The sequence below is a fragment of the Gracilinanus agilis genome, chromosome 2 (genome assembly GCF_016433145.1).
Source record: "Gracilinanus agilis isolate LMUSP501 chromosome 2, AgileGrace, whole genome shotgun sequence".
Taxonomy (NCBI): Eukaryota; Metazoa; Chordata; class Mammalia; order Didelphimorphia; family Didelphidae; genus Gracilinanus; species Gracilinanus agilis.
Genome location: NC_058131.1, coordinates 36,729,830 through 36,756,238, shown reverse-complemented (window position 1 = coordinate 36,756,238; position 26,409 = coordinate 36,729,830). Strand labels below are relative to the sequence as shown.

The 26,409-nt window shown below is 37.3% G+C and overlaps 1 protein-coding gene across 1 annotated transcript in view; it reads right to left on the bottom strand.

Annotated features, from left to right (window-relative positions):
• LOC123233177 (zinc finger protein 850-like) overlaps positions 1-12,588 on the bottom strand; it is a 282,653-nt gene extending 270,065 nt beyond the window's left edge. Inside the window, exons 1-4 of the mRNA XM_044659326.1 lie at positions 12,553-12,588; positions 5,545-5,671; positions 2,336-3,259; positions 1,560-1,999 (exon numbers count right to left, since the gene is read on the bottom strand). Of these exons, the coding sequence (XP_044515261.1) occupies positions 1,560-1,999; positions 2,336-3,259; positions 5,545-5,671; positions 12,553-12,588 (1,527 nt within the window). The remainder of the gene's footprint in view (positions 1-1,559; positions 2,000-2,335; positions 3,260-5,544; positions 5,672-12,552) is intronic.
• Positions 12,589-26,409: the final 13,821 nt, after the last annotated feature.

Genomic DNA, 26,409 nt, shown 5'->3' with positions numbered 1-26,409 from the left:
TCAAGTTTGAGAGAAAAAAAAATTTTTAAACCCTTACCTTCCATCTTGAAGTCAATACTGTGTATTGGCTCCAAGGCAGAAGAGTGGTAAGGGCTAGGCAATAGGGGTCAAGTGACTAGGGTCACACAGCTGGAAAGCATCTGAGGCCAGATTTGAACCTAGGATTTCCCATCTCTAGGTCTGGCTCTCAATCCACTGAGCTACCCAACTGCCCCTGAAAAAATTTCTTTATGTACTGGCCCTTAAAATTTTTCAAACCTCAAAGCTCAAATGGCTGAGTGATTGACTGCTCTTGTTGCCAGGCAGATTTCACTGTTGTTGGAATTTTTTTCAAAAAAAAAAAAAAAAAAAAAAAAAAAATGGCCACCACTACTGTTATTCAGGCTTTTGTAGGTCCAACTGCCACCAGACCCAAAAAGGGTTGTTTTGGCCCAGAAAATCCTAGATTCTTTCCATTTCTCTGGCTCTGTCAACTGAAATATGTAAGATGACTCAACAGTTTGTAGAGTTGCTGTTGGTATATACTCAGAGGAACTCATCAGATAGGCTGACACCATCTGATTCTTCTTTTAATTATCTTTATTTATAGTAAATTAAAAGAAATGATGGAGGACTAGGGAAAAGGAATCCCTAACTCTAAAATCTAGATTCTCTACCCAACTTCTACAGGTTCTTCATAGAACCTTCAAATCTTCAAGCTCCATACACCATACTCTCTCTAACCAAATTCCCTTCTATATAAAAATCTACTGGTCCTCAAAAATAAATTGTATACATAATAAAAATTCGTCAGAGGTAGACAGATGAAATCTAGATTATCTCAACATCTTTTGCAGAGGCCAAGATGGCTGCAGGCCTCTTCTCCAAAGACAGAGTTTACACAAACATTCTCTCAGGAAACCTCTCAGGAACCAAGAGCTTACAGAGCTTTGGGAGATGGCAACCAGAGACAGGGATGGAAAGGATTTCAGGAATCTTCTCAATAGTTGGACCACAAGAATCTCCAGGTATCTGGAAAAGGCAAGTTGCCTCCTTTAGGTATAGACAAACCTGCCAACAGAAAGTGAATTCTTTACTCCCCTGGCTGGACAGGAAAACTGGATCTCCAATGGTCTTTGATCCTCAGTTTTATCCTTTCCCAGATTATGGAACTGCTCTTTCAGTTCTGTACGTGTGACCACACCCTTCTTTGCAAAACCTTAAATTTTGCAAAGCCCTGGTTTCTTTTCATTCTCCCTTATACTCCCAACCAGGTAGAACCCAGTTTTTTCATCTAGATATTGGAATGCTAGGATCAGGCATATGACTTTCCATCATGATAAAGGAAATCAGGGAGGAACTGGAAAAAGCTTAGCTTACCTCATTAGGTAACCACCAATTAGAGGTATCTTAGATAATTAACTTCCCAAATTGTATCTAATGACTCAAGATGCTGAATTAATTTGTCTTTGATCACTAAGACAAATCACTGGCTAACTGATTTATTGGTTATTGCTAGCCTGATCAGTAGACTGATTTTCTTACCCAGAACCCAGTCTCTTGGAATTTTTAAGTGTCACAGCAGTATGAATTCTCTGATGTACATAAAGCTGTGTCTTCTGTCTAAAAGCCTTCCCACATTCACTACATTCATAAGGTTTCTCTCCAGTATGAATTCTTTGATGCACAATAAGATGTTTCTTCAAACTGAAGGCCTTCCCACATTTACTACATTCATAAGGTCTCTCTCCAGTATGAATTCTCTGATGTACAGTAAGATTTGTCTTCATACTGAAGGCCTTCCCACATTCACTACATTTATAAGGTTTCTCTCCAGTATGAATTCTTTGATGCCGAATAAGTTCTGAATTATAGAGGAAACTCTTACCACAATCCTTACAGTCAAAAAGAATCTCTCCATTATGAATTCTTTGATGTGAAGTAAGATTCGACTTCATACTGAAGGCCTTCCCACATATACTACATACATAAGGTTTCTCTCCAGTATGAAGTCTTTGATGTTGAATAAGTTCTGAGTTGTAGAGGAAACTTTTACCACATTCCTTACACTCATAAAGAATCTTTCCAGTATGAATTCTCTGATGCATAATAAATTGTGTCTTAATCATGAAGGTCTTCCTACAATGACTACATTCATACAGTTTCTCTCTAGAATGAACTTTCTGATGTACATTAAGATCTGACTTCATACTGAAGAGCTTCCCACATTCTCTACATTCATAAGGTTTCTCTCTAATATGAATTCTTTGGTGTTTCACAAGTTCTGAGTTGTAGAGGAAGGCCTTCCCACACTCTTTACATTTATAAAGAATTTTTCCAGAATGAATTCTCTGATGTACATAAAGCTGTGTCTTCTGTCTAAAACTCTTTCCACATTCGCTACATTCATAAGGTTTCTCTGCAGTATGAATTCTTTGATGCACTTTAAGATTTGTCTTCATACTAAAGGCCTTCCTACATACACTACATTCATAAGGTTTCTCTCCTGTATGAATTCTTTGATGTCGAATAAGATCTGAGTTGTAGTGGAAAGCTTTCCCACAGTCCTTACATTCATAAAGAATCTTTCCAGTATGAATTATCTGATGCATAGTGAGTTCAGCTTTAATCCTGAAGGCCTTTCCACAAACACTACATTTATAAGGTCTCTCTCCAGTATGAATTCGCTGATGTACAGTAAGCAGTGCCTTTCTCCTGAAGGCCTCCACACATTCACTACATTTAAAAGGTTTCTCTCCAGTATGAATTTTCTGGTGTACAGTAAGTTCTGACTTCCTCCTAAAGGCCTTTTTACATTCACTACACTCATAAGGTCTTTCTCCTGTATGAACTCTGTGATGTACAATAAGTTCTTGTTTCCTCCTGAAGGTTTTCCCACATTCACTACATTCATAAGGTTTCTCTCCTTTATGAGTTCCTTGATGCACAGCAAGTAGTGTCTTACTCTTGAAAGTTTCTATGTCTTCACTATATCTACGAGGTTTCTCTTCAGTATGCATTCTTTGATGTATAGTAAGTTCTGACTTCCTTCTGAAGACTTTCCCACATTCACTACATTCAAAATGTTTCTCTTCAGTATGAATTATTTGATGTTGAATAAGATCTGTGTTGCAGAAGAAAGTCTTCCCAAACTCCTTACATTCATAGAGAACCTTTCTAATATGACTCCTCTGATGCATAAGAAGCTGTTTTTTAATCCTGAAGGCATTCCCACATTCACTACATTCATAAGGCTTATCTCTTGTAAATTCTTTGTTCTCTGAAAGGAAGAATAAAGAGCTTATTAACCTAGTTTTTTTCCTGCCTTTCCCCAAATTCCTAGTTCCCAGTTTTAGAGCTATTCTCTTGCCTTCTCATTTGAGAAGGCTACTCTCACTGGTCTTTTTTTAAGGATCGCAGTTTAACTTATATGAAAGTATGATAACTTAAAGATAACACATATAAATGAATTGGCAGGATGAAACTACCTTGGAGGGATGAATAAGCCCTTACTCTTATAAATAGCTGACATTTGAATGGAATAAGGAAATGAAAGACTACCAATAAAAAGTAGATGACTGTGAAAGCTTACAAACAAATCCTTACCATCTGAGGTAAAAATAGGAAAAGAAAAGATTGAAGAAAAAAGGAGAATTGTTGATTTTAAATTGAGGAGGAAAGATAGAGACATGAAGTAGACAGAATAATGATGAAATGAGGAAAGGGGATCAATATTAGACCTTTGTTACTATAAATTGTCTCTAAAAATCCAACATATCTACTGTGTAAAGAATTAATTCAAATTTGTAAAATAAGACATATAATCAATTTTGACAAGAGAAATTATGACTAATTTCCTGAAACCAACTTCTGGTAATTGACAAAGTAAAAATGAAAACAATCTGGAAGTAACACCAAATAGCCATCAGGTTAACGAAGATACTTAAAATGATAACAAATTTTGACAGTTAATAAGAAATAGGTACTTACTGAGCTGTTGTCATTCTTCCGAAAAGTAAAATGGCAGTTTCAGCAATAGTTATAAAAAATACTACAGATTTTTATCAAATATCAAGATACTGAAAACCTACGGGTCCAATGACGGGGTTTTGGCTAAATAAGACCTATCACATTATTGTACCTTTGTAAACATAATTTCAAAGCATAAAGAACAATAGAATGACATATAGAATGATAGGTTGAAGAAAATGGAATTAGATTATGATTATATTTTTTTAAAAGTAATAGCAACAAAACAACAATCATAAAACAACATAGGAGAAAATATCAGAAGGGGGTTCAGAAGCAAAAGAGGTATATTGTTACTATTTAAGTAATGTGTGTATTTTAAAAGGGAGAATGAATTCATACAAGTGAGGCAGGAGAAAGCTAGCTTAAGATAAGATAATCTTCAATGAACAGAAGAAAAACACTTAACTCCTGTGCCGAGGTAACAACTTTCTTTGAGAGTGGAGGTACATGTAAATAAAGAGATGCATTAAAAAGTAAGTTATTGAAGGGGCAGCTGGGTAGCTCAGTGGAGTGAGAGTCAGGCCTAAAGACAGGAGGTCCTAGGTTCAAACCCGGCCTCAGCCACTTCCCAGCTGTGTGACCCTGGGCAAGTCACTTGACCCCCATTGCCCACCCTTTACCAATCTTCCACCTATGAGACAATACACCGAAGTACAAGGGTTTAAAAAAAAAAAAAGTAAGTTATTGAGTTAAAAAATGAAGTTTTAAATTAAATCTCAGTTCTTCATAATAGGCCTGAGAAGCTTTAATAAGACCACCTTGTTTAACATTCTACAAGACCTTTGAGCTAAAATGGCCAACAGAGCTGGGTTTATAATGAACCCTCTGCTTGGTTTTTTGTATTCACCTGGACAGCTGCTTCTTAGAACATCTGCCTCTGGCGTCCAAGATGCTTCCTTTCTTTCCAACTTGTAGATCACATCTGGTTTGGAAAGGGCAAATCCTATTTATGAAAATTAAAAAGTTGTATATATAGCCATCCAAGAATTCTATCTTAAAACAGATAAAATAATCATCCCTACTCTCAGAAGAAAGGTAGAAAAATAAGGATATAGGATGTATTTTATATTAGCTGATTATGATTGAGATTTTTGTTTCAACCATGGAGGATTCAATGGGTTGTTTGGAGAGGTAGTTTGTTTTATATGTAGAAGTAGGGAAGGAAAAAAAATATTTTTAAAAGCATCCATAAACCTTAATAAAAGAATTCAAAACTTAATTCAAGTTCTCTTCAGGAAAACAGGTAGAAATTCTAGGAAAATCCTCCAACCCTCCTTACTCTAAATATTATGATATTTACAATGGAATTAAACAGAAAATACTAGATGAAGCAACAAAAAGCAGAAGATATAATCTCATAAATAAAAAATCAAGAAATCAGTTTAAAGGCATATTAAACAAGACTTTTCCTCTGGAAGTAGATAACACAAGTACTCTGTCTCTTGGCTTCCTTTTGAATGGCAAAGAATATGTTAAAATTTTGAAAGTCCCCATAGTACATAATAGAGACTCCAAAGGATTAGTTGTTTTTACCCAAAGAGACCAAGTTCCTGTAGTTCTCCAGCATCACATCTTTGTATAACTTTTTCTGAGATGGGTTCAAATATATCCATTCTTCCCAGGTGAATTCCACAGCCACATCCTTGAATGTCACCGATTCCTGAAATACCAAAAATATTTAAGCTTAACCAAGTATAGCTGTTATGAAGTTTGTATGTAAACTCCTTGTTACTGGGACTGTTTCATTTATTTATTAGTATCCCAAGACAATGGCTGGTACATAGCAAGCACTTAAGACATCTCTCATTTGACTGTGAGTTCCTTGAGGGTAGGGGCTATTTTTGTCTTTTATATCTTCAGCACTTATCACAGAATCTGGCATATAAGAGATGCTTAATAAATGTTTATTGTTCTTAATGGACCCAATAAATTTTTTAACAACATGCTCCCATGGCTCCTATTTTTGTCCTCTGTGCTCAAATAGTAGTATGTCTAATTCCTATTATATTTGCTGATATAAAACAAAGAAAATAAAATTGCTGAATATAAATCTTCTTTATCTAGCATTGTTCTTTTTAAAATATGATGCTCTGAAATGAACAGTTCAATGCTCCCAAAGCCAAAAGAGCAAAGGTGAACGTGGGGACTACTAGGTCTTGTTTGCAATAATGTGAAAAAAAAAATTTACAACTTAAAAGGCTGTTAAAGGACTATTATTTTCAAAGTCATATTATTTATACCTAGAAAAGAATTTAAAATTCAACTTTGTCATTTTACAAATTAGGGAAATGAAGACCAGAAAGGAAAATTAACTTGCTTAAGGTTAAAAGGAAAGTAAATTGCTTATCTCCACTTTGAGCCCATCCTCTTAAATCCAAATCCAAAGCTATTTTCACTATATCCTGTTGTCATACCTTTTCACTATAACCAGTCCAGGGCCACAACTGACTTTATACAATAAAACAAGAACATTCTTAGGGAAAGTAAAGAACTGCAAACAAATTCGATTCTCATCAATCAAAAATGACTAGAAAAAAATGGTGCATGGATACAATGGACTATTTATACAATAAGAAAGACAAATATGAGAAATTCTGAGCTTTAGAAAATGTGTACTAACAGAAGCAGTGTGAAATAAGTAGAGCCAACATATCGTTATATACAACCACTATAAAAACATAATAAAAAAAAAAGTTGAATTCTGAGTAATTGAAAAAATTGTTACCACTTCTCATAGAAGGGAAGGTGGGGACCACTAGAGGAAAATATTTTATGAACTGCTTGGTAGAGCCATAATAATGGGTATTTTTCTGTAACTGTGTTTCTTTGCTATAAAGGGTAAAATCTGGAGAGTGAGAAGATACTTTTCAGAAATGAGCATGGTGAAATAGCAAAAAGTATTACAGAAAAGTGTACTCTATAAATGCCCCCAAATTTAAAGTTACTGGCTAAGGCTTTCCACAATATACCTTCTTTTTTGCCACTTGGCACATGTTCCCTTTTCCAGGCCAGCGGTACCTCCCTTATTCTCAGGGAGAATTTCACATTTCAAGGTGAAAAAGACTAAGCAAACATTATGGATTTCTTCTAGAACAGTTGGATCTTGTCTGTCTCCTTTTATTTTGGGGATCCACTTCCTGATGACACCTTTTGGACTTTCCTTCTCAGCTCAAAGATGATATCATTCTTCAAAGAGAAAACTAAAGCCAAGCAAGATTTTAGTTGTTTAGCCTTCTCACAGGTATTCTTCCTTATTACAATCATCACATCCATCCTTAAATATGGTTCTTACAACTATTCATTCTCTGATCTCTTTCTTGACTGCCTCCAAACTACGTTTTAAAGATATTTTTATAACATTTGTCACCAAAATAGGTTCTTTTGAGGCTGTTTTCTCTCAACTACTTTTCCCCCATTGCTCTTTCATATTCACCCTCAGATAATGGTTCTTAAAAACATTCTTATTATCATGATTAGTTGTATCTCAAGTCAATCAACTATTAAGAATTAAAGCTGAATCTTCAATTTACTTTAACATAGCACTTACTCAAAAAGCAGATTTGAATCAAGCATGAGTCTTTTTTTAATGTATTTTTTTCCCAAACTGCATATAGAAACAATTTTTAACCTTTGTCTTCTGACATTCTGTGAATTCGAATTCTCTCCCTCACTTCCTTTCCTCTCTACCACCACACCATGGTGGCAAGTGATATTATATAAGTTATACATGAACTATAAAAGTCTTAAACTCCTATCACACATTGGATAAATAGGAATGACCTATCAGGGTACCAAGGGAGAGGGCCACTGACACCAAAAAGGATTCTTCTCATCCTTCCTTTTCCAGGCCCAGGAAGGAGGGCCTCCTTCACAAAAACCTAATTTCTAGCCCTCCCACTTCTCCCACTCCATTGGAAAAAAGGATAAGCAAAATTTTTGTAACAAATATCCATGGTAAGCAAAAACAAAACTAATTCCCACACTGGCCATATCTAAAAACCGTAGGCCACAATCTGCACCCTATATGTCGATCATAAAAATGTCAGAAGTGGCATGATTCATTGTGACACTTCTTGAAAAATGGTCACTGTACTGATCAGGTTTCTTAAATCTTTCAAAGTTGTTTGCTTTTACAATGTCATTGGTTTTCTTCCTGGGCTGCTAACATCATTCTACATGAATTCATATAAATCTTCCCTGGGTTCTATGAAAATGCTTCCTTTGTGATTTCTTATAGTATAATAATTTTCTATCCTCTTTGAATACAACATGTTCAGTCATTCCACAATTGGTGGGAACCTCCTCATATTCTAATTCTTTACACCAAAAAAAGAGTTGTCATAAATATTTTTGAATAAATGGGTCCTTTTCTTTTGCTCCTATTACAGTAGGATTACTTTATCCATGATCAATGCAAAGGGCAGGAAGTCTGTCTAGATAGTACTGGAGATACCAGCTTCAGATACAATGGCATGTTTGTATAACAATAAAAATCTAGTCAAAAGCTTTGTCTGCATCCACCGATATGATCATATGAATTTTATTGTTATTATTATTAATGTAATTTATTATGTAGAGTTTTCCCAATATTGAACCAAACCTGAACACCTAATATAAATTTCAATTTGATCATCATATATAACTGGATTATATGTTGCTATAATCTCTCTTTGGTTTAAGTAACAACATATTTTTATGTAAAAGGAATATGAAAGGATCCTTTCCTTTTTCAAACAGCTCTAGATATCCAAGGAAAGCCTCCATGATAAGAATGGTTTGGGCACAAGAACTTTGAGAACAGATAAAGAGGAGAGTCACTCTCTATTTTGCACTATTTCTGTCAGCCAATTCCCTCTGTGCCTTAACCTTAGCATCACTCTTGAACTCTCATCCTTTAAGCACTTTTCAGCATATAACATCTCTCTGGCATGCTGGATTCCTTCTCTTATTGTCCTGTTCCTCTTGGGACTTCTATTTTGGGAAGAGTCCAAGATGGCCATGCTTCATTCCCCTCCCAGCTCTGCTTTTGGCTTTCCCAACTCTGACTTCATGACTTTGTGAGAGTACCTTTTGTTTTTATTTATATCTGCTTGCTGGTATATATGTACTACAGTAGTTGGAACACAGTGAGTTTAAGTAATGCTTTACTGGCTGCCTACTTGAAAGAAATGAAACAAGTGATTAAGAAATAAAATTAGAGCTCTTGAGGGGAAAAAAATGGAAGGATAAAGAGTTTAGAGTAGAAGTTATAAAATCTTATTAAAGTAGCAATCTTGGAGGCAGCTGGGTAGCTCAGTGGATTGAGAGCCAGGCCTAGAGACGGGAGGTCCTAGGTTCAAATCCGGCCTCAGACACTTCCCAGCTGTGTGACCCTGGGCAAGTCACTTGACCCCCATTGCCTACCCTTACCACTCTTCCACCTGTAAGTCAATACACAGAAGTTAAGGGTTTAAAATAAAAAAATAAACAAAATAAACAAAAAAATAAAGTAGCTGAAGCCGTCCACCGACTCCACGAAGATTCCTAGTGGGTTGGACACTCAGAAAGGGGAACCAAGGACTGAGTGAAAATGGGTTACGGGTTAAGGATTAATGGAAAGAGAATATAAGGCGGGAATAAAGACACGCAGACACAGAAAGTTTAGGCATAAGGTAGACAGACAGCGAGTAAGCTCTGATGGTCAAGAGCTTCATGGTTAGGAGCTCTGATGGTTGAGAGCTCTCTTGCCAACTGATGTCTTGTCACTTTTATTGGGGTTACATACAACAGTATGGGGGGAAGGGGAGAGGCTGGTGGCCTGATACATTAACATTATGAGGTAATCATCATAAAATGCAAACTGCCAAAATCTGAAACAATAGGTAGAGCTAAGATCAGGATCCAGGGTGGATAGGGCCTAAGGCATCTACTGATGTTTGATACCTATGTTAATTGATCATTGAAGGAAAAGTAAGGAGACTGGGATAACTGACTCTCTTCTGGGGTGTAGCCTTAGGGAAGGGCTAGGGATTTGGCAAGGTCAACATTCAATTTGACTCAGGATTGCAGAGATCAATCATTAGCAGTATAAGAGTTAAGTTTTTGAATACTTCTTAAAATAATATCACAATTAATGTATACCTGGATTGCTACAGTAGCAATCTCACTGAAAAACAGAATAGAGCAAAGAGACCACAATTATTCTATAAAACAACAGGACAGAGTAAAACAAAGTTAAATGACTGAAAAAAAAATCAAGGGAAAATATACATAAATCACATAATGCAGTTCTACATATTATCAATAAGACATAGCAAGAGATAGAAAGAAAAAATCATTTAAAATAACTTTTGACAGTATAAAATACATGGGAGTCAATCTACCCAGATACTCCCAGGAACTTTCTAAACATAAAAACAATTTTCTCACAAATAAAGATAGGTAGAAATAACTGGAGAAATATTAGTTGCTTATGGGTAAGCTGCGGAACTATGATAAAAATGGCAATTCTAGGGGGCAGCTGGGTAGCTTAGTGGATTGAGAGTCAGGCCTAGAGATGGGAGGTCCTAGGTTCAAATCCGGCCTCAGACACTTCCCAGCTGTGTGACCCTGGGCAAGTCACTTGACCCCCATTGCCCACCTCTTCCACCTAGGAGCCAATACAAAGAAGTTAAGGGTTTAAAAAATAAAAAACAAAAAAAACAAAAACAAAAAAATGGCAATTCTCCTTAAATTGATATATAGGTATTCCTTCTACTTTGCAACTTTCCTCATGGTAGTTTTGATATATCATGGGACAGCATAAAAAATTAAATGGAAATTTTACAAGAGTTTTGCAGAAGTTGCAGGTAACACACAAAGGCCAGCAGACAACAAAGAAAAATTTTAGAAACTCAGAAACATATAAAATATGTGTGCTATTTTATATATTAACATATTTTATCTTTTAATATCATAAAAATATACGACTTTTTAAAAAAGTTAAAAAAGTAAAAAGTTTGTGAAAAGAAAATCAAAGCCAACAGATGAAGAAGGCTAGAAATGTATTTTAAAAGTTTAGTAACTAATAAATGCATAAATACTCCATAAAAGAAAAAGAAGAAATTCAGACTTCTCTGGTATGGAGAGAGGGCCAAAAAAATTTTATGCAGACTTTCCAGATTGTGGTGGTACCTTGTCCCTAACCCCTGAGATGTGGAAGATCTGATAGGTAAATTTTTCATAAGCAAAGTAGAGGAGTATGGAAAAATTTACCTATCATCTCTATGGATAAGCAAAGATTTTATAATCAAACATGAGACAAGAAAGAATCAAAGGAGGTAATGTGTGTAATTTTGATTACATGAAATTTTAAGTCTTTGCAAAAACAAAGTCAATGCAGCCAAAATTAGAAGGAAATCAGGAAAATGAAAAAAGTTTTTTTATAGCAAGTTTTCCTCATTAAGGTCTCTCATTTCTCAAATGTTTAGAGAACTGAGTTAAATTTATAAAAATAAAATCTACTCCACAATTGAAAAACTGTCAATGGATGTGATTGGGCACTTTTAAGAAGAGAAATTCAAAGTCATAAAAAAAAAGTCATTTAATAATGCCCTAAATCACTGAGAGAGAAAAGCAAATTTAAATGATTCAGAGATACCACTTTACACCTAGGAGATTGGTTAAAGTAAGAGAAAAGGAAAATGATAAAGGTAGAAGGGATGTGGAAAAATAGTGACACTGATGAAATGTTGGTGAAATTGTGAACTGGTCCAGTTTGGATCTATGCCTAAAGGGCTATAAAATTACATAACATTTGGGCTAGCAATACCCAAAAGAGATCAAGGAAAAAAGAAAGGATCTAACTGTACAAACATATTTTTAGCAGCTTTTTCTGCTGTGGAAAGTAATTATACATTGAGTCAATGACCATCAGATGAAGAATGGCTGAACAATATGTGGTAAATGATTGTGAAGAAATACTATTGTGCATTAAGAAATAAGGGAGAAGGGGTGTCAGAAAAACCTGAGAAGGCTTATTATATGAACTTAGGCAAAGTGAAGTGAACAGAACCAGGAAAACACTGTGCACAGTAACAGCAATATTATAACTCTAATTAGCTGGAAAAGATTTGTTTACTCTGATCAATACAAGGGTTCAAGATAATTCCAATGAGTTATGATGAAAAACGAAATGAGAACTGATGAACTGAGTGAAAAATTAAAGCATTTTTTTCACTTTTTTTCTCTCTTTAAAAAAAAACAGGGCTAATATGAAAATATTTTGCATGACTTCACATGCATACTGGGTATCTTACTGCTTGCCTTCTCAATGTGTAAGGAAGTGGATGGAAGCAAGATTTTGGAACTTCAAAATTTTAAAATAAATGTTTAAAAGGGTAAGTGTAAGATAATATTTTTTGTGATGGGGAAGAGGATAAATAATCTCAATGTGTCTTTTAGCCCTAAAAATATGATTCTCAGAAGGACACAAGTTCTAGGGTTAAGGCACATGAGAAAGAGATGTGCCCCATGGTCTTTGGTCTGAGATGGCATTTCAGGGAAGATGCAACTGGCACTCACCTGGCAGGGCCTGGCTGTCAGGAACACAGGGGCCATCCCCTTCTCCTTAGGGCTCCCAACTCCTGGGGAGTACAGAGGTCACGGGAGACAGAGCTGGGGGGGAAATGAGCACTATGAGAAGCAGGGCTCAGGCTGGGGCGGGGGTGGGGGGTAGGGGGGTGTCTCCCCTCCTTACAGGACACAGATTCCCACTTTTCCACTCAGGCTGTGGGTGGGGGCAAGAAAAAGGGGTGGGGCTGGGGCAGAACCAGGAGGAAACAGTCCTTGCTCTCCCGGAAGTGACTCAGGGATAAAACTGGAAAACAGACACACAGGTGGTGCTTTCAGGAGGAGAAGAGCTCCAATCAGTAGCAGAATCGGGGAAGGCTTCCTGGAGGGGGTGATATCCAACTGGATGTTGGGAAAAGAAGATGAGGCCCCAGGGAGTCTGGACCAAGGACCAGACACACACCAGGAGCTCATTCCCTCGATCTCTTCCCAAAGTGGGAAAGACTCAAAGCCGGAATCAGCCGTAGCGGGGTTAAGGTGCAGAGGGCATATCTAAGGCGTGGTTTTGAATACGGCTCCGCCTTCTGACTCCGCCCAAAACACTCCTTTCACTGTCCCTCTCCCCTCCCCCCACAACTCTCTACCTCGGCGATATCTCCCCACCCATCGCCATCAACCTCCAAGGCTTCATCGCCCTCTCGCCGACGTTCCTCCCCTCTCTCTCTGCTCCTTCCCGCTCCCTACCCAGTGCTCCGGTCGCGCCTTACCCCGCGCACTTACATCTCTGCCTGGGACTGGCCTCTGCTCCCACTCACCCCGTCCCAGGTCGACTCTGCACCGGGATGTAGAAGTAACCACTAACAAGTACGAAAAAGGTGGGGGAAAGGCGTGGCGGAAGTGATATGAGGGTTAATCTCTCATCCTAGATCCTTGGGGGTTTGGAAAAGGCTTCCACAGTGACCAGCGCCTTCTGGGAACCGTAGTCCGGAGGCTGCGGCATCTTTTGCGCATGCCTGAAGCTCAGGCCCTTCCCCAGCCTCGAATCCGGCCCTGCCCACCGCGCCCCTTCCTGCACTTCCTGGCCAGGAGCCCCGCCCCCTCCTCTTCACCAGCTCCTGGCGTGATCCTTGGAACCCCTGTGCGGGGTCGCGAATTTCTGGGTCTCAGACCTGTTGGAGCCGTGGGTCTCCTCGAAATTTAACCCAGCCCAGCAGTCTTCTCTACCTACTTCCCCATCCCACCCCCGTCCATGTATCAGGGCAGCCTGCCAGCCCCAACAGGACAGCACATATTAAACTTCTCCCTGTGTGCCCAGAGCTTTCTCCCAGGCCAGGAGGACCCAAAAGGAAACCATGTTTCTGAGGTATAACACCTGGATTATCTGGAGCATGCGCAGAGAGTGAAGAAGCTATTCAAATTTAAAGTATTTACTGACAGTTTTATTCATGTTGAACAAATAGGATCCACCACATTTTCAAAGAAGGGAAGAAGAAATTTTCAGAAAAGAAGGGGCTATCTTTCTTCTCTTGTTCTTCTGAGATAGTACTTTGAAAATGTTAGAGTTTTTCATGAAGAACTAGAATCTCCACTGTGACCTCTTAGTGAATCTCTTTCAGGGCTGCTCATCCACCTTTAATGCCCATCTTTCCAGCTAGCTCTCACCTGTAGCTCCAAGAAGCTCCTCAAACCCTACCATGAGTTGGGATGACTACACCAAATATGTGAAGGCTTTCCTAGCTGAATAGGGCAGTTTGTTCCAAATATCACAAAGAGGACTGAAGCCGATGCTGTGGAAGACTTACAGCTTGGTAAGACATATGAACTGTAGTATACAGAATTGGGGGTTATAGTTTTTTCTAGCTTTGGCTGAGTTCCAAAAAGCTGTTAGAGGTTTTAGAATCTTGAGGAGAGGCAGTTGACTGGATCTTCCGTGAAGGGAGGAAGTCAATGAGCGAGCTCTTAGATTATCTAGCTTCAATATTGAAATTTAGCCTAGCATTGATAGATTTACTTAAGAAATTATTATTTTAGATAGGCCCTTTATATCTTCCTTTCCTAATACCACCCTGCATTCCCTCCCTTACCTTAGTGGCTGTGGAGTTTATAAGGAGAGAAATTAGAGGAGTTAAATCTGTGAAGAGTTATCTAATTGATAGCATTATTTATAATTTAATCAAATCACCTTTATTCCCTTTAGATAGCATTTTGTAAAACTGAGTAAGGCAGGTCCTTGCTCAGATTCCATCTTTATTTCCCTTCCCCCACCTGAGGTTCCTGAGATAACTGATAGGGCTTTCCTTTAATCCACCTTCCTAACCAACATCTTTCAAACAATTAAACCCTTTGTGTTTCAATAGTTCTATTTAGTGTAATTTGTCTGTTAGTTATCAAGAGGGGAGAAGAGGGAAAGAGACAACATACTCTGGGCTCAGAGGGAAGCTGGGCATCCATCTTGAAGGAAGGTGTTACTTCAAAATAGGTCCCTTCCTGTGAAATTAACTAAAGCCTGTTTGTTAATTTCAGTCTAGTCTATTACCCTCAGCTTGTGTTTGAGTCTAAGTCCCAGTCTGTAAGCCTGCTGTGTTAGCCTGTTTAGTTTAACTTCTTTCTCCCAAGAAGATCTCTGTTTCCCTTCTGTGTTATACTCCTGACTTCAGTCCTATTATACCCTGAATCTCCTTTAATCCCAGCCTACCTATAGCCTAGTTTATCCACATACCAAATCTCCAACATCCTCCTTTCAATTCCCTTATCCCAAACACCTTTCCTCAAATTACCCGCATAACAGAACCAAAGTCATCCACTTGGACTTGAGCCATCACTAATCATCCTGACTTTTGTCTTACCACTCAACTGGAATGACCTGGAAGAGAAAGTGGGGCTGATGACTTTGTACAGCACTGTTTCACTTAAAACCAAGTCACAAGTGAGTCAAGACATCAGCTTATGATGTCTTTGTTCCTCAAAGAATTTTGAAAAGCCAAAAAGATGCAAAATATTGTATATGATAACCTGTTATTGAGGGGGAAATAGCTTCATTCAAATTGAAAGGTAGTCAGATTTAGGAAGTGTACTAAATTTGTCTTATATAACAACTTCATAATGTTACCATGGATTTTTGTTTTAATAGGACAAGAGGGAAATGAAAATGTTTTCTTAATCTTTATGAACACTTCTGATATTCTAGTTATAGTGCATGACTATGACAAATGAAAATTACAGAATACAAAACTCACCTTGATCTATCATTTTGATCTTGTAAAATATATTTATGTAAAGCATCAGAATCTTTGCTACTATTTGAAAATATTTTAATATCAAACAATAAGATAGAAGGATCTATTAATTTATGTTATAAAATCTTTTACTTTAGAATCAAATTATAAAAAGGAAAAAAAAACCACACTAGATTTTGAGAAAGCACATTTGAAGTTGTTAGAAGAAAAGGTGTCAAGAGTAAAATTTAACAAAAGGGCAAACTGAATCAATTCTCCAAGCAAGAAAGCATTTATTATCAGGGTCTTCTGACTTGCCAATAAATGGGTCAATGGCTTACCTCTATGTCAAAGGCCTGGAACAAAAAGACAGTCAAACCCCTTTTTTAGATTTTGGGAAGTAAAAGAACAGAACAAGGCAGATGAACTCATGAGATTGAGAGCAACAGAATTGTTAACAGAGCTAATGGGCAGAGAACATGACTCGTTGGACATTTGGTAATAGGGGCTAGCAATAACCCCCTCTCTTTTCTTGTGAGTCTAATCAATCTTATTGTTTGAATATAGGTGCAAGATAATAGCCCAGGGGGCAGCTGGGTAGCTCAGTGGATTGAGAGCCAGGCCTAGAGACAGGAGATCCTAGGTTCAAATCCGGCCTCAGACACTTCCCAGCTGTGTGACCCTGGGCAAGTCACTTGACCCCCATTGCCTACCCTTACTAATCTTCCACCTATAAGTCAATACACAGAAGTTAAGGGTTTAAAATTTAAAAAAATAATAATAAAATAAAAAATATAATAGCCCAGACTTTTGGACTGCAACCTTGACATCCCTGAAAGATAGCTTAATGGTGTAACAATATTAGGCCCAATTTGCTTTCCTTCATAGACATCCTCCAAGGTGAATTCCTTGAGGCAAGAGTGATTATTAAGAGAGCTGGATTTCTAAACTTAACCCATTATAGGCCAGCTAAATCCTGAATTGAGTTCAGAAACAAAGAGCCATGACTAAAGCAGTTAAAGGACCAAATAAATGTATTGTAAATAGGATCAATAAATAAATGATACAGAATCAGTCTTAAGCATCTCAGAGGTACATTCCCATTGAATAAAATGCTTTAGAAGGAAATCAGCCAGGAAAGATGGTAGAAGCTCAGGAATGAAATTCTGAAGAGAAAAAGAGAAAGAATTCCAATTAAGTGGAAAAATTAGTTTTGTCTGAACAGACCAAAGTATATCCATTATGAGCTCACAAACCAACTTAGATGGATTTAAAAAAAAAAAAAAAAGCAAGATCAGATAAGAGCAAAGTATAGTATGGTCCTTGAAAAAATTTATCAGGAATGTTAAAACTCAGAATAAGTTGAGGCTGTTAATGGAAACTGAGGACTACAAAAAGGTGTGGTATTTTTAAAAAGTCATATTAGGAGAAAGAGGAAGATCAAAAAAGAGATAGGATGATAACTGACAATGCAGTGGAAATCTCAATTATTATTTTTATTCTGTTTTCTATCCAATGGAGAATGACCTCTGTGATGGAAATTTCGGAAATTATCCAGTGGCTGCTCTTCAAGAATAAGAAGGTACTTAGATGCCCTTGATTAATTCAAGTTATTTTGCCCAAATGGAATTATATTTGTGATTATTCAGTTACTGTTAGAGATATCTGAAAGATCGTGGAAAATGAGAGTATAACAAAATTAAAAAGAGGCAAATGCATTCCCATTTTTTCAAAAATATAAGAGAACAGAGCATGCAAACTCTTTATTTTCCAGTGAGTTTTATTTTGATTCTTGAAAAAATTCTAGAATGGATCATTAAAGAGGTGTGTGTCAATCATGTAGAAAAGGAAGACTAAACACAAAGAATCCACATGAGAGGAACATCCTTTTACTCAAAAATAATCTTGAGTGCTGCTGCAGAGTGGCAAAGGTTTATTATTGCATTCTCACGAGAAAGGCACTCAGAAGCAGAAAGCAGGTTTATAGCCAGCAAGTGCAAAGCATGGGAATTCACAGACTCCTCTTTATCCTAGTCTTCATGGTAAAATGGTCTGTTCCCTCATTCACCATAGGTTGGTTGCCAGAGAGTTACAATCTGGCCAGGAGAACTAACTAATCAGTATGTGTAATTTACAACATCTCATTTCCCTAATTATTCATATAGCTTTTAGCCAATTAAAGAGTAGTATTTTTCTAGTCTATTCATTTTCATAGCCAGTTAGCTTTTTTTGGAAGTGACCTTTTAAGTAAGCCTTAGAATGGGTAGCTACTACTCTCAGCCTCATTATAATATGCCGATATAATTTTGGGGAAATTGAAGTTTTAGTCAGGAATATGTAACAACTTATTTCAATCAAAACTTGGGTAGATGTGGCTTTCAGGAATATGAAACAACTCAATTTTCCCTCCATTATATGGGCTTGTGAGAGGAGTGCACCATCTTGTCAGGACCTGTCCCTCACAGCTTCAACAAGAATAAATGATGACAGAGGGGGAGCTGGGTGGCTCAGTGAATTGAGAGTCAGGCCTACAGATAGGAGGTCCTAGGTTCAAATATGACCTCAGATACTTCCTAGCTGTGTGACTATGGGCAAATCACTTAACCCCCATTGCCTAGTCTTTACCACTCTTCTGCTTTAGAACCAATACATAGTATTGATTCTAAGACAGAAGGTAATGGTTTAATAAAATAAATAATGACAGATTAATTTCATTTCCTTTTTATATAACAATATATTTTATTTACCAATTACATGTAATAAATTTCCACATATATTTTCTAAAGTTATAAAATCCAAATTATCTCCCTCCTAGAGATGGCAAGTGCTTTGATTTTGTATTATCATGTATATGCACTGGGAAAGAAAGAGAGAGAGAGAGAAGAGAGAGAGAAAAGGAAAAGAGAGAAAGAAAGGAAAGAAAGAATCCAGTTTCCCTAATGAATATCAGTGAAAAACTTTAAATAAAATATCAGCAAGGAGATTACAGCAATATAGTACAAAAACTCTACAATATGACCAGGCTGATTTATACCAGGAATACAGGGTTGGTTCAATATTAAGGAAAAGTTATCATGTCACTAACAAAAACAACATAAATCATATGTCTATATCAATAGGTACAGAAAAAGTAATTGACAAAACACAATACCCATTAGAAAGCATAGGAATAAACGGATCTTTTCTTACAATAAGAAATATGTATTAAAAAACCAAGTACAAGCATTTTCTGTAGTGAGGATAAACTAGTAACCTCCCCCAAAAGATTAGGGATGAAGCAAAAATAGCTATTATCATCATTTTTATTCAATATTGTACTAGGAATACTAATGTGATAAGAAAAAAGAAACTGAAGAAATAAGGCAACACAGAAACAGATTATCACACTTTATAGATGATATGATGGTATACTTAAGAGAACCTAGATAATCAACTAAAAAGTAGTTGAAATATTGAACTTTTGCAAAGTTGCAGGATATAAAATTCCATCATTTTTTCAATTGTGTCCAATGCTTTGTGACCCCATTTAGGGGTTTCTTGGCAAAGATATTAGAGTGGTTCATCATTTCCTTCTCTAGTTTATTTTACAGATGAAGAAACTGAGACAAACAGGACTAAATGACTTGCAAAGGGTCACAAAGCTAGTAAGTATCTAAGGCCAGATTTGAACTCGGGAATATGTTTTTGTTATTCCACACCCAGGACTCCTATCTAGTGTGCCACTCAGTTGCCCAAGTTATAAAATAAATCCACATAAATCATTAGCATTTCAATATATACACATGTATATTACCAAAAAAAAAAACTAGCAGCAAGAGATAGAAAAAGAAATTCCATTAAAAATAACCACCCATGGGGGGCAGCTGGGTAGCTCAGTGGAGTGAGAGTCAGGCCTAGAGACAGGAGGTCCTAGGTTCAAATATGGCCTCAGCCACTTCCCAGCTGTGTGACCCTGGGCAAGTCACTTGACCCCCATTGCCCACCCTTACCACTCTTCCACCTATGAGACAATACACCGAAGTACAAGGGTTTAAAAAAAAAAAAAACCACACATGCTTAAAGGGTTATAAAACAATGTGTATCCTTTGATCCAGTAATACCACTACTAGATCTGTATCGCAAAGAGGATAACAAAAAAGGGAAAAAGTCCTAATTATACAAAAATATATTAGCTCTTTTTGTGGTAGCAAAGAATTGGAAATTGAAGGGATGTCCATCAATTGGGGAATGGCTGAACAAATTGTGGTATATAATGGTGATGGAATTCTATTGTATTATAAGAAATGATAAAAAAGATGATTTCAGAAAGAGCTGTAAAAACTTACATGAACTGATGCAGAGTGAAATAAGCAGAACCATGAGAACATTATACACTGTAACTGAAATATTATGGGACAATCAAATGTGATAGACTTTACTACTAACAGCAGATTGGGTCCAGCATAATTCTGGACTTATGACAAAGAATGCTATCTACCTCCAGAGAAAGAACTGTTGGAGTAGGAATGGAGATCAAAGCATATGATTTTTCACTTCATTTTATTTGGGTTTTTATTTGGGGGTTTTGGTTTTATATGATTATTCTCTTACAAAATTGAAAAATATGGAAATATCTTCTTCATGATAATACATATATAAGCCAGATCAAATTGTTTGCCAGCTCTGGAAAAGAAGAGGGAAGAAAGGGAGGAGGGAGAAAATTTGAATCATATAACTTTGGAAAACTTATGTGGAAATTTGTTATTACATGTAATTGATAAAATATCTATATGAAGAAAAAAATTAAAGTCACACATAGCCACAAAATATTTGGGAGTATACCTTCCCAGATCCACCTAGGAATTATATGAACATAATTATAAAACACTTTTCTCACAAATAGAGACAGATGTAAACAATTAGAGAGACATTAATTGCTTGTGGGTAAGCTGAGCCAATGTAAAAAAAAATGGAATTCTACCTAAATTATACTTAATCAGTGCCATTCAAACTATTAAAGAACTTTTTAAAAATAAAACTAGGAAAATTAACAAACATTATCAGGATAAACAAAAGCTCAGGAATATCAAGGAAATCAATAAAAGAAATATGAAGGAAGGCAGCCTAGCATAAACAGATTTAAAACTATTTTTAAAAGGAATAATCATCAAAATAATCTGGTAAAGGCTAAGAAATTCAATGGCTGATCAATGGAATAAGTGCATAATATAGAGAAATAATGACAATAAAAATCTGGTATTTGATAAACTCAAAGATACAAATTTTAAGGACAATAACACTATTTGACAAGACTTTTTTGGGAAAACTGCAAAGTAGTCCGGCAGAAACTAGGCATAGACCAACATCTCTATACCAAGATAAGGTCAAAATGAACACATGCTTTAGACATAAAGGGTGATATCAGAAGCAAAGTAAGGGAATATGTAAAAATCTAGCTGCCAGATATATGGATAAGGGAAGAATTAACAAAAATGAGATAGAAAAGATCATTGAAGGAAGATGGCTTAATATGCATAATTTTTTTCAACCCCTCACCTTCCATCTTGGAATCAATACTTTGTATTGGTTCCAAGGCAGAAGAGTGGTAAGGGTAGGCAATGGGGGTCAAGTGACTTGCCCAGGGTCACACAGCTGGGAAGTGTCTGAGTTCAGATTTGAACCCAGGACCTCCTGTCTCTGGGCCTGGCTCTCAATCCACTGAGCTACCCAGCTGCCCCCAATATGCAAATTTTTATGATATGAAATTTAAAAGTTTTTGCAAAAAGAAAACCAATACAGCCAAAATAAGAAAATTGAAAAAAGTTTTTTACAGCTAGTTTCTCTGAAGGGATGTGGAACAATAGGGACAATAAATGCATTCTTGGTGTAGTTGTGAACTACTCCAACCATTCTTGGAAAAAAAAAATTGGAACAAATATGATAAAGGGCTATAAAACCCATTGACCTAGCAACTTCTCGATATCCCAAAGAAATAAAAGAGAAAGGAAAAGGTCCTAAATGAACAAAAATATTTATAGCAGCTTTTTTGTAGTGTCAAAGATTTAGAAATTGAGTGGATTGAGGAAATCGTTTTAAGATTGTAGAGGAGAACTGGAGCTTTGGCTAATTCCAGAAACTCACTTCCTTCTGAAATATCTAAGTGAATAAAAAGTGAGGGAATTGAGATTAGGACACATCTTAAACAATTCATATGCGTTATCTGAAAACTATTCCCATTCCAATCAATCCATTATTTTTTTCCATGTTCCTTTGATTTTCTTACAGCCCCTTGGGGAGAATGGAACACTTCTTTTTCTGTATTCAAGGATCTGCACATATTTGCTCTCAACCTCCCAAGCTGGAAAATCCCTAATCTTTTATTAAATTAGGAACCAGATAACCAAATGTTATATTACTTCCTTTTAATTAATTGGCCATATTTGATTATTTTTAAGGTATAAAAATCTGTCTCTCTTTCTGTATTCAGGGTACAAGCCAAAGCTGAGGAAGTCTGCTCTTACTTTGTTGAACATTTGACATGCTTTGCTTAATAAACTAATATACTCAGATCAAACTTTTGTTTCCACAGTCATTTCTTCTTTCATTCACCACAGATGCCCATCAATCTAGGAATGGTTGAATAAGTATATGATTGTGATGCTAAGGCAAAGTAAAATGAGCAGAACCAGAACATTGTGCACAGAAACAGCAATATTTTTTTTTTAAGACCCTTAACTTCGGTGTATTGTCTCATAGGTGGAAGAGTGGTAAGGGTGGGCAATGGGGGTCAAGTGACTTGCCCAGGGTCACACAGCTGGGAAGTGGCTGAGGCTGGGTTTGAACCTAGGACCTCCTGTCTCTAGGCCTGACTCTTACTCCACTGAGCTACCCAGCTGCCCCTAACAGCAATATTTTAATGATAATCAATTGTGAAAGACTTAGCTATTCTCACAATACAATGACCCATAGAAATTCCAAAGGACTCAGGATAAAAAAAATGAAGAAAACTAACTAATGATAGTATTGACAAGAGATGGAGAAAAATAACCCATTGTAAATGAGATACTGAGAGCAGTTAGCTATACTTAGAGAATGCAAGTGATTTGACCTAGATAGAAAAAAACCTTAAGCTAATAGTTAACATTTATTTACATAGAGCTATGTTCCAGGCACTATACTAAATACTTTACAATTATCTCACTTGGTCCTCACAAAAATCCTGGGAATCAGGTGCTGTTATTATTCCTATTTATATATGGAAACTATGGGTAATTTGACTTGCCCAGGGACACCCAGCTAGTTAGTGTCTTACTCCTAAAAGCCTCTGAATATTCACTCACTACATTCATGTTTCTCTTCAACAAGAATTCTCTGATGCAGAGTAAAATGTGCTGATCTCTTGAAGACCTTCCCACATTCACTACATTCATCAGGTTTCTTTTCATTTCTCTATGAATTCTGCAATGCTTAAAAAAAAAATCTGATGTGCAGGAGGTCATCCCACATTCCTTATAGTGTGTAAGAGATAATCTAATTAAGCAACTTCAGTTTTTATTCATTGTTTTATGTTTGGTAAATGTATATTTTCTGCATGTAACCTAATAGATAACTGGTATAATAATAATTTGTAATCATAATATATTTAATAAGAAGAAATAATTCCAATTATTAGTTAATTGTTTATGAAAACTGACAATCAATAGTGGTAGTATGCTTAAAATTAATAATAGAATTCCTTGCAGATACCTTAACCAAGGAAAGTTTGTGTATGCCTTCAGGGTCTTGGAATATATTTAGGAGTTTTTGAAGCTATTATCTCATTTGACTCTGAAGCTACAGAATAACTTTGGCTACCTTCATTATTACCATATATGGAACAAAGGGGGTACGTAATCTGACTTATAGAAAGAGATATAAGACCTGATCTTCTTGTCAAGAAAAAACCCCAGGAGTCTGGCCTTCAAGGGAGCACCTTTATTACATTCATAATGTTTCTCTCTAATATGACTTCTTTGATATCAAATAAATGCTGAGTTATAGGGGAAAGCCTTCCCACAATCCTTACATTCAGAGCATGCTAGCCAAGAGGAAGCTCAAAGTCACTACAGGAGTTTATATACCTTCTCTTAAATGATCCCACTTCCTGTCTACCATGAGGAATCATGGGAAATGTAGTTTCAGTCTCCACATGTCCATAGTAAATATATATATACTTTTAGATGGCATTTCCCAAATTTCACTTTTACAATACCAAGATTGTGGCAGGAGTTCGCCTCAAGAATGGGAGGCTCAAAACCCCATTCAATCCAGAAGTATTAAAGAATTTCATTTAAAGAAAATTTTGAGATGAAATGATAGCCTAGGCTGGTGAAATGGCCTAGGGCAGTGATGGCAAACCTTTTAGAGCAGGGGTTGGCAACCTTTTTGGCATGAGAGCCATAAACGTCACATTTTTTAAAATGTAATTTTGTGAAAGCCATATAGTGCTCACAGTGCACGCTCCTGTAACAGTGCCTGAAAAAAAATTGACTTTATGGCTCCTGCAGAAAGAGCCATATCTGGCCCTCAAAAGAGCCAGATATGGCTTGAGAGCCATACGCTGCCAACCCCTGTTTTAGAGGGTGGGTGATATGAGAAATGCCCTCAGGTGCATGTGGAGAGGGGGAGGAGAGTAGCCCTTTGCACATCCCACTGGCTTTCTAGTAACAAACTCTAGTGAACTCTGTGTTGGGGTGGCAGCATGTGTCCCCACAGAGAGGGTTCTGAAGTGCCTCCTCTAGCACTGTGCTATAGGTTCACCACCATAGGCCTTGAAGCTAGTAGAGTTGTTTTCCGGCTGGTGGAATAACTTTTGGGCTAATGGAGTGGGCTAATGGAGTAGTCCAATAGCTCTGGAGCTGAAGAAGTAGCCGTTGGTGGTAGAATGGCCTCAGGGCTAATGGAATAGCCTTGGGACTGATGAAGTAGCCCAGTAGTCCAGGAAATGATGGACTAACTCCCCCAGTGTGGATCAAGGTTTGCACATTTATTGAAGTTCTGGGGGCTTGTCACCTCCTATTCCAGGGAAATCTCCACCTTTTTCCAGAATAGTCTACCCCTGGGCATTATAGCCTGAGAACCCTGGAAAATGGGCATTGAAAAGATGGGTCTAAATTCAGGTAGAGGTATGGTTTGGGGTCTGATATGTCATAGGTAAACTTGAGGACACCAAAAAGAGAATAAGGCGCATTTATGGATTCCCCTGGACTGCCAGGGCCCTTAGTGCACATGCCCCATGTTTTTCTCCACTGTCCCATTTGCTCTTATTTGTCATATAGGAGATGTCTCACTATCTTTCTGGAATGCTTTCATCAAAGATGGGAGCATAGGGAGGATACAGTAGTATAGTACATGACCACTATAGGTAATTAATAATGCCAAAAGTTAAGAACTATGGAAAATATAAAACAATATAAGCAAATAATTCACAATAGCACAAAGCTGGTATACTATATAGAATAGTACAGAACCAGTACAAGTATTTAATATCAAATGGTTAACTGATTAATAATACAGATTTTACAATTTATGTTTGACTAATGCTGACTGGTGAAATAAGATTTCAGAACATGGGAGTCCTACTTCTATCCATACCTGCTCTTGCCTATCTCCATTACTGTCTCTGCCAAGAAAATTTCAAATGGAGTCATGAAGAGTCAGACATGACTGAAAAAAACAATGGATCTAGAGTTTGGTGATTCTGTTCTCTTCCCTTTTTGGAAAATTTGGACATTTGTGTTTTCCCCTTTGTTTCTCTCCTGTTGTTCATGGTCTTGCAAACATCACTGACAATGGCCCAGCAATCCTACCTGCCAATTCTTTCAAAACTATTGAGTAAAATAGGGGCAGCCTTAGTGGTCCAGTGGATAAAGTTCTGGGCCTGCAGTCAGGAAGACCTAAGTTTAAATCCAACTTCAGCCACTTGCTAGCTGTATGTCCCTGGGCAAGTCACTTTACCTTTGTTTCTACAAGTGTAAAATGGGGATAATAATAGCACCTTCTTCCCAAGGTTGTTGTGAAGACTAAAGGAGACAATAATTATAATGCACTTAGCACTGTGGATGGAACATTACAGCTCTATGCAGATGATAGCTAGTACTCTTATTTAAGCCAACTAGGCCAATTGACTTGAATTCTCTTAGCACAACTAAACACTCTCAGCATTTACTTTCCGTCTCTATCCTGGATAGAGAAAACAAACCCCAGGATGGAGTGATAATGCCTTCTGCCAGGTGGCCTCATGCCTTCCATCCCCAACAGTGGCCCTGGCCCCACTTTGATCGTGTCTGCTTTCCCCTAACCTAGCTTTATAACAAAAACAAACCCAAGCCGGTCTTTCTGCTATTCTTCTTTTCCCAGCTGTTGACTTCAGCTTCCTGCTCAGTTCCCTTACCTTCCTTCCTTTCCCAGCTGCTGGCTTTGGCCCTGTTTTGCAGCCCACCAGATTCCTAGCCCTCTGACTCGCTTCCTCCACTCTGCGGACGTCTCTCTCCCAGCCTCAGGAAGATCATGTGCTCTGCACGTGACCCAGACACTCCCAGGAGACACGGTTTCCTTTCCGGTCCTCTAGCCTCAGGAATGGAATTTTAATAAACGCAGGAGGTCTAGGTGATGACAGGCTACCCCGATGGAGCGT